The sequence below is a fragment of the Nilaparvata lugens genome, unplaced genomic scaffold (assembly GCF_014356525.2).
Source record: "Nilaparvata lugens isolate BPH unplaced genomic scaffold, ASM1435652v1 scaffold7144, whole genome shotgun sequence".
In the NCBI taxonomy this organism is placed as follows: domain Eukaryota; kingdom Metazoa; phylum Arthropoda; class Insecta; order Hemiptera; family Delphacidae; genus Nilaparvata; species Nilaparvata lugens.
The window spans coordinates 1-9,621 of record NW_024092893.1 but is presented as its reverse complement, the minus strand read 5'-3'; the positions used below and the strand labels follow the sequence as shown (position 1 = coordinate 9,621).

The window sequence follows — 9,621 nt, the reverse complement described above, 5'->3', positions numbered from 1 at the left end:
AATAACTTAATATTTATAAATTCTATTAGATTGAACGAAACTTGACAAACACGTCATATGTTCATCATGAGTATGATCAGTTATGTTCAATCTAATAGAATCTATAAAGATCAAGTTATTAACATTTTGTTAGTAACTTTGGTGTAAACGCAGCTTTTCGACTCAATAAATAAAAATTTAGTCACAGAAGGATAGTGATATATCTTACAGGCTTTAGCTCTTGACATTACTGCTTCCAATATCTCTCTGATTTGTGAGTGACGCCATAGAGAAAATAATACTAGTAATAGTTTTGATGGAACTATTGATATATTGTCAGGATCTCCTATATACCTGAGCCTGCAAAAAAAAACTGGTGTGGCGCACTCACACACTTTCCTTGCCGTTATGAATATTCATCACCTGACGCTAGTGTTCCCGCGTATCTCATCTACTATTCAAAGATTTGAGCCAGCTGGTGACAGGGCAATAACACTGGAGACACACGAGGTCTGCTATCTCTCCATAGTGAATGATTTGATAGAATCAATAGTTGCCAACATTTTGCAATTGAATCATCACATTTTCTCGAATTTCGAGCTTATTTCAAATTTAGGTGAAAATGTACTGAACACTACTTTAGAGATTTTCATGCTCAATCTTTTCCACTCGAAATTTTTGTGTTTGAATTGTTCTGAAGCCTGATAATTGAGTATCTAAAATCAAACTTTGCATAGAGGGGCGGAGCTCCTGAAATTTTTACAGATATTTGGACTTGTGGCAGTTGATATAGCTTATCGATGACTATTTTAGGTATAAACTTTAATCAAAATCGTTGGAGCCGTTTTGAGAAAATCGCGAAAATCCTGTTTTGACAACATTTTCGCCATTTTAGCTGCCATCTTGAATCGCATTTGATCGAAATTGTTCGTGTCGGATCCTTATATTGTAAGGACCTTACGTTCCGATTTTCAAGTCATTCCGTTAACTGGGAGATGAGATCATGTACACAGACGCACATACACACACACAGACCAATACCCAAAAAACACTTTTTTGGACTCAGGGGACCTTGAAACGTATAACAATTTAGAAATTGGGGTACCTTAATTTTTTTCGGAAAGCAATACTTTCCTTACCTATGGTATGTATAGGGCAAGGAAAGTAAAAATGACCGACATAGGTGGTGGACTTACACGAATTTCAAATGATCACCAATCAGCTGTTTGGGAGGGTCTCAGTTTGTCGAGATCACAGTTCGTCAAGTTCCCGATGCCAATCTCCAACCACCAAGTTCCCGTCCGCCACCTAAGCCCGCCATTTTTCTTATTTTTCTCTTAGGCTCAGATCCGGTATATATGAGGTCCTGATTATTAGTGTCAAACACTGTTTATTAGAACAATATAATTATTTCTAGAAGGTGATTGACAAACTTTAATTTTTCAATCATTTTAGAAAGATGCCATTGAATATAAAAGTCATCTTATAAAAAATGACAACTGTTCATTCACTAGTTAATAATGTATTAGCATAGACTAACTAAACAGGTTTAGATTAATGATACAGGTAAAGACTACGTACTAGAACATGATTGGATATTAGGATATAGGATTAGGAAATAGGATATACACACTGATACAGCGTATGGGAGTATGGTTGGTTGTTGGCATCATACTCAAATTAAATAAAAAATAGTAAGCTATAAGCTCTTGCATAGTTTATTTGAATTCAGCGACTATTTACATTATTAATGTTCAAGTTTTATTAAAGAGACGTTCATTTCAAACAGTATAATTTTTCATTTCATTTTTAGCAAGGTCAGTTCTTTACATTGGTAAACAGCATAATCTTATTTACATAATTTTTATTGCTTGCGAAGTATTATTTTCGAAAATTCTTAAAGTAACGTAATTTACTATAATGACATTATCATTATTCGATTCAAACTAAAATTAAATCTGGGATACTGCTTGCAAGATGACACTTAATAAAAAAAATCAGTGTTCAAATTAAATTTATTCAAAACTCAAGATATTGCTTACATCCGAGATATTAGGAGAACTTTGAACAAAATTCATTATTTATGAGTTATGGCTGTTCGGTAGACTACACTTTTTTATTTAAATTGGATAATCTTTTTTGATATGATTGTTAAGATCAATTCAGATTAAGTATGTTTATAAGAGTGAGAAAAAGTGGCAACTGAAATTTTTAAGTGGTCTAATAAGCAAGTTATGGGTTGTTGAAGTGCTAAACTCCGTTTTCTCTCCAGATCATAAACGGTTTCGAATTTTCCATTGGTGTTTTTTTAATACATTTAGTATATCATTGGCTTTGTTCTAATATGCGTTTTTTCACGATTAATGCCAAAATAAACAAGTTATCGAATTTACAAAAAAATGTTACTTTTCTATTTATGAACGAAATGGGGAATAAAATGTTTTAGTTTGGAAAGATTCATTTTTTGAAATTTAAGAGAAGTTCTAATAATATAGTCGAAACCGTTTATGATCTGAAAAGAAAACGGAATCTGTAAAGTTAGCACTTCAAACAACCCATAACTCGCTTATTAGACCACTTAAAAATTTTAGTTGCCACTTTTTCTTTCTTATAATGATCTCAAGAATTATATTGAAAAAGATTATCCAATTTAAATAAAAAAGTATACCAAACAACCTTAAGGTCTTTAGGCATGATTGTACTGCCTCTACAGTGAAATCCACTTTGAAACATCAGCATTATTATGAATACTTAATGAAAAATAAAGCTATCTATTCGATCAATTCAGAATATAAATACAAACAAATCAATGAACAAGTGGTTCTCACTGAAGGGGAATTCCTATAATATATACATATCTGAGTCAGTGACCGTTAAATTGGAAAAAAGTCCTCATGGGTCTAAAGGGACTATTGAATATTCAGGCCAGCCGAGCGAGGTGAATAGTACCATTTTAACTTATGGGAATCATATTCTCACTGTACAGAACCAATACCTACAAAGTAATAGTAGGTATTGACAGAATGTTTGTATATCATGTAATGTTACTTAATCATATAATAACTGTTTGATATTATAATAAGTTGTCTACTCAGTTTAGTTTGTTATCTACGTAAATAAAGATGGTTGCTTCAAATTTATAAAGATATTTACACATGGCGCAGTCAAGGAATTGAACAGAAAAGGAGAATGATAACGACAGGATTTAGTGAGTAATAAAATTGGGTAATTAACGTATTTTTTTCTTAAAAGACAAACATGGATTTCAACAAGCCAGAACCGTTACTATGCAACGGGGAAAATGTCTCAGAGAATTTCGAACTATTCAGGAAAAATATCGTAAATTATTTTTCGCCCCACTTGGATGTAATGAGCTGGTTTTCGTGCGTCATATGGAGGCCGAAAATGACTGTTTTCCGACCAGGCCGGTAAAAGTTTTACGGCCCTAGGGCTGTAAAATAACCTTGAATTCAGCTGATTCTGATTTGATGTGAACGTGTTTACAAAATGGTTTATGAAACGGAATCAGTTTATGCTTCTACAGTTGAATAAGTATTCTGCAATAAGATAATATCATTTTATTTGGATGAATAGATTTATATATTATAAATTATTCAAATTCGATTTTCAGAGTAGGATAGAACTTCTAACCTAAACTTCCGAAGTCAACGACAACAAGCATTGTTGACGTTGACATTCAGATTGGCCAAATTTCAGTGCTAAAACAGCTGATCAAAAAATTTTCATTATTTGTGTTTATATTCAAGAATCAAAACATTTATAATAAAATCATCTTATTGTCAATTGGAAGAATAAAAAGTATAAACTCAACCTCTACATAATTGAACATAATCTTTTAGGTTATTTAGACAAATCAGAATAAAAAAAAAAATACTTGGACAATTTCCTGATATTCAGATTACTCAGATTTGCTAGAGCTATGACCTTCCTTTGCTTCGGAAGTGCCTAATAAACAATAAATTATTCTCATATTTATATTGTTTATTTTTCTGTGTGGCGAAAAATAACGTTCTCACCATGGGCAGAATGTGTTTCTGGCTCTCAATCTTGTTGAAAACCGATTTCGAGCCAGAATAGTCCCATTTTAACTTATGGGAATCATATTCTCACTGTACAGAACCAATACCTACAAAGTAATAGTAGGTATTGACAGAATGTTTGTATATCATGTAATGTTACTTAATCACATGATTACTGTTTGATATTACGAGTATAATAAGTTGTTTACTCAGTTTAGTTTGTTATCTACGTGAATAAAGATGGTTGCTTCAAATTTATAAAGATATTTACACATGGCGCAGTCAAGGAATTGAACAGAAAAGGAGAATGATAACGACAGGATTTAGTGAGTAATAAAATTGGGTAATTAACGTATTTTTTTCTTAAAAGACAAACATGGATTTCAACAAGCCAGAACCGTTACTATGCAACGGGGAAAATGTCTCAGAGAATTTCGAACTATTCAGGAAAAATATCGTAAATTATTTTATAGCGACTGAGACAAATAAAAAGTCCAACCAAATTCAAGTTGCAAGATTGAACAACTTGTTAGGCAATGAAGCTTTGATTTTGTATGAATCGTTACAAGATGTGAATGAGCCAGAAACGGTAGAATCAATATTAAGAACATTAGAGAGCTATTGTTTACCAAAGAAGAATGAAATCATGAATGTATACAATTTTATAACTTGCAAACAAGAGAAAGGTCAATCATTCAATTCATTTTATGCAACTTTGAAGGGGCTAGTGACTTTCTTCACTTTACCCAGTTTCCAAGTACGATAAAAGGAAAACAAACTCATATCAGAAGATTGTATGCGGCTATTGCGGAATGCAGCATGTGGAAGGTAGGAGCTGCCCAGTGTCTGGTAAAAGGTGTAATAATTGGGTAAGATGAATCATTTTAGCAAAATGTGCCTGAATAAAGCTAGAAGAAATAATTTCAGACTGAGTGGTGAATCATTTTAGCAAAATGTGCCTGAATAAAACTAGAAGAAATAATTTCAGACTGAGTGAGCAAAGGTTACCTCAACCATTTTATAATATTGTGGAAAATTCAACAGCAATAGTTGATGCTCACGAGTTTATTGATTCAGTACATCTAGTTAACACTGTCAATGAAAAGGCTTGGTTTAAAACATTATCAATTGAAAATATACCAGTAAACTTCAAATTAGATACAGGAGCAGAAGTGAGTATATTGTCATATGAAATTGTTTTTTTCCTAGGTCTAGGAGAGCTTGGAAAGAATTCCAAAAGAAAAACAAACAAGAACTTCACAAGATAAAAGACAACTTAATCATTTAACTCAACAGCTCAGAAGAGAAATCCAACAAATTAAGAATGAATCGATGAATCATTATCTGAGAAATCTAGCAGGAGATGAAAGCACCGACTACTCTCTCTGGAAGGCAGCCAGGAAATTGAAAAGACCCATTCAGCATGCACCACCAATTAGGAAACAGGATAGCTCATGGGCTAAAAGCAATACAGAAAAATTCAAGCATTTGCTGATCATCTGGTAAACACAGATTTTTAGACTCAAATATGTTCCTTGCATGTGGAAGGTAGCTGAGGTGATAATAATCCCAAAACCTGGAAAAGAGCCCCACAACATCTCATCATACCGGCCAATATCTCTGCTTCCAGTAATGTCAAAACTTTTTGAAAGAATATTGTTGAAAAGGCTGACTCCGATTATTGGAATGAAAAAATTGATACCAGATCATCAATTGGCTTCAGGAAAAAACATTCAACAATTATTGATCAGGTACACAGGATTGTAAATAAAATAGAAAGGTCGTTGGAAGAGAAAAAAGTTTGTTCTGCAGCATTTCTGGATGTGAGTCAAGCTTTTGATAGAGTCTGGCATGGAGGACTAATTAATAAGTTGAAAAAGTCACTTCCAAAGCAATTCACAGACATCTTACAGTCATATTTAACTGGACGATACTTCAGAGTGAAACTTGAAGATGCTTATTCTGGCCTAGGAGAAATAAAAGCAGGAGTACCACAAGGGAGTGTTTTAGAGCCGATTCTCTATCTTCTGTTTACAAGTGATCTACCATGTCTCGAGAATAATACAATAGCAACATTTGCCGACGACACAGCAATATTAGATATAGATGACAAGATTGAAAGTGCTACAGCAAAACTTCAAAGATATCTCAGAAAAATTGAAGACTGGACAACAAAATGGAAGATTAAACTCAATGAAGCAAAATCAGTTCATATCGATTTCACCAACAAGAGGGCTCAACCCATACCAATAACCATTAACAATCAAATAGTACCATTTGCCAATGATGCCAGGTACCTAGGTATGACCTTGGATGCAAAGCTTCGCTGGAAGGTCCATGTTAAGAAGAAGAGAGAAGAGCTGGGAATAAAATACAAGAGACTCTGGTGGCTGATTGGAAGGAACTCCATCTTGTCAATTCCAAACAAAGTACTCCTGTATAAACAGATTCTAAAGCCAGTATGTAGGTATGGCATACAACTTTGGGGGTGTACCAAAGACAGTAACATCAAAGTCATACAACGCTTTCAAAACAAGGTGCTGAGAAACATTGCTGATGCTCCTTGGTACGTCAGAAACAGCGACCTACACAGAGACCTGCAAGTCGACCTGGTATGCAGCGAAATCCAGAGGCATGCAGAGAAACAAGCGGCCCGACTCCACCAATACGACAACATCGAAGCAATCCAGCTACTGGAAAATTGAGGATTGGTGAGGAGGATGAAAAGGAAGAAGCCATTTGAACTGGTCTAGTGCTGATTCAAGTGTCTTGTGTCCAGTGAAAAGCAAAGCAAGCAGGAAATGAGTGAAACCCGCCTGTGTAGTACAGTCATAAGCAGTGTACTAATAATATTAGAATTTGAATAGGAGACCCTAAGGAGGATTCTCTTGTATGAAATATTTATTAGTATTATGGTACAGAAAAAAGGTTGCTCATTAGTCCCTAGACTAGATAGCAATCTATCGTTGAATAAAAAGAATATATATATATGAAATTGTGAATTAGAAGCATACGGAGGATTTGAAATGTCACCTTTGAACACGTTCACTTATATGTGGGAATCCGCCTTGAATAAGCAGTATTAGTAACCAAGTACTATAGTGAGGTCCACGTTATAATGGCAGTAGATGAAGATAGAAGAATAGCGATGCCGATTCTCTGCATTAATAAATTATATTTCTACACTGTCAAAAACATAATTGGCATCGTTGTGGACCTAGAAAAGGATGGACAAGGATAGCAAAACCAAAGTTGATCAAATACTGTCATTATAACGTGGACCTCACTATAGTAACCATTTTTAGTAACTAGTAAGTCACTAGTAATCACTAGCCATTAGTAACCATTTTGAAATGACTATCAAACACTCAGCACAAGATAGAGATCAAGTGGACTCTTCCTCCTTTTTATCATTTTGAATGGTCTCAGTTTTTTGTAAGACTATAGCATACCTGGGATCCTCACACAAGCCCCTCCCCTTCTCCGTACAGTTCCTTACAAAATCCTCAAAGTAGTTGGCAAAGTCATACCAATCACCACCGCCATCCCTCAAATACTCCTTCACAGGCAGATTATTTTCTTTGATGCATCTTTCAATGTTGCGCTGAAAGCCGGACAATAGAACAGCATTCAGCGAGTTTGAAACCGTATTGAAGTGGGGGGATTTACAGTTAATGAACTGTACCATAAGGCGAGGACGTGGTTCCTCAGGGAAACAGAAAAATCTGATTTTCATCGTAAAGTTGCCCAGTAATTTCTCTGAGAAATCACCTTTTTCACGCTCCTTGTTTCGGAGAAACATGATGATCTCGCGGGTTACTACGCACTCGTTGATGAAGGCATCATTTGTCATCAGCAGTCGTTTCCTTGAATGGACTCGGTTATGGAACACGGTACTGGCTCCCTTCATCTTCATGCAAACCGTGCGATAGACATTATCAATCAACTCCATCCTCTCACTGCTCATTATCGCTTTCGTCTCGTTCGAGTCGTCCATCTCAAACTCCAGGCAATAGATATGAGTCAGCACAAAAACAAGGGTAAGTCTCGCCAAAATGAACCACACCTCTTTGTAACGCTCTTCTTTCAAGTTCACCCCGAGAATGGTATAGTTATCCATGAAGAGATCTTTCTGATTGGTGAATTCATGAGTCACAATCTCAGGTGGTTTGTTTTTGGGTGGCAAAAACAGATCTAATAACGCTTTTCCATCTTCTTGTTTCGACAAAACCTCGTCACGTGCATACTCACACAACCACTGGAATCTTTTCAACAACGGCTCCCTTATCAAAAGCGTGATATTGTAGCTCAAATCAAACGCATCCTGTATACATACGGGAGATCGTAGTTCAACGCATGGATCTTCTCGAAGAAGCTCAACTTCGACCTTTTCTCGTTGAAAGTCAGCTTCTGCTCCTTGTCTACCGCTGTCTCTAACAGCTTATCAGCCTCTAACTGTGCGTGTACCTCTCTTGCATGCCGTTTGTATCCTTCCAACTCATCCGGTAGATTTTCATAATCTTGAAATTCAGATTTTTGGAACGTTCTACCCAACAGAGTACACGCTAAGTTCCTCTCAAAGTCGAAACACGCCCAATAATCGAAGAAACCTAAAAGTAATTCTTTGGTTGTAGATGTGTTGGTGACTTTGGGTAGCTTGTTGACATCACTACAGAAACTACAATCCCAGTTTTCACACACTTCCTTTTTGCCAGCTAGTTTTTGGAGGTGGTATATGGGTGGCACGAGTGGTTCAGGAAGTTGTTGGAGGTAATATATGACCATAAAAGTGATGGCGTAGTTGGAGTAATTGCCCAAACTGGCCAGTTCGTGAACTTTGGCCCAATACTTGACGATCAGAGCGAGATCCCTGATACGAGGATCCAAAGATAGGAGGAACCTCAGCATTTCACTGTTTTTGAGACCGAGTTTGTTGAGGAAGGTGACGTCACACAGTAGTCCCGTTTCTACGTGATTGAAGGTCATAATGGGAACTCGAGCTGTCGCGATTTTCACTACTTTTTCAAAACACTTATTGTCGAACATGAGGTAGCCGTATTCTGCACGAAATTGCGTTGCGGTTGACCGCTGGCTGCAAAAAAGCAAAAACACACTCATTTATTCAAGTGAAATACTCGAAAACTAATAAAGGAAACAATGTAAAAGATGATGAGAGCGCAAGAGCCTCTTAATAAACAAATTGTTTCTTACATCTTAGCACAGGGGGTAGGGGTGGGGACTTTCAATATATTTACCTACTTACTACCCTAAACAGAGCTGCTGGTTTAACCCCCGTGTGGCGGCTCTTCAGGGGCAGCAAGTACAGCCGTGCAAACCAAGTTTTGAAACATAAAAATATCAATTCAATAATCTATTTGAAGAAGGAAAATAGTGCAATATGATTTCAAATATTGGTTTACTTAATAAAGCATCCTTGTATTTATTTGTGATCTTAGAATGTAGTGTAAATACCGTGAAAAAATATCATACAATATTGCTGGTAAATTACTGCTTGCTAGCAACACTGCGAAAGCATTTTGGTGGCAGCACTGTTCAAAAGATGACTATTGTATTGCAGCCAGGTACAGCCCAATGTCAGCTC

At 35.9% G+C, this 9,621-nt stretch overlaps 1 protein-coding gene and 1 long non-coding RNA gene across 2 annotated transcripts; both read right to left on the bottom strand.

The window, feature by feature from the left end:
- Positions 1 to 4,255: 4,255 nt before the first annotated feature.
- LOC120356573 lies at positions 4,256 to 6,992 on the bottom strand. The gene is made up of 2 exons (XR_005574083.1): positions 5,596 to 6,992; positions 4,256 to 5,075 (listed from the first exon to the last, which is right to left on the bottom strand). It is a non-coding gene; the product is annotated as an uncharacterized LOC120356573 (long non-coding RNA).
- A 412-nt stretch (positions 6,993 to 7,404) lies between these two features.
- LOC120356574 lies at positions 7,405 to 9,111 on the bottom strand (the record flags this gene model as incomplete). The annotated part of the gene is made up of 2 exons (XM_039445527.1): positions 7,405 to 8,302; positions 8,356 to 9,111. Coding segments are annotated over 2 exons (1,654 nt in total), but the record flags the coding sequence as incomplete, so codon positions are not given.
- Between the last annotated feature and the right edge of the window lie 510 nt (positions 9,112 to 9,621).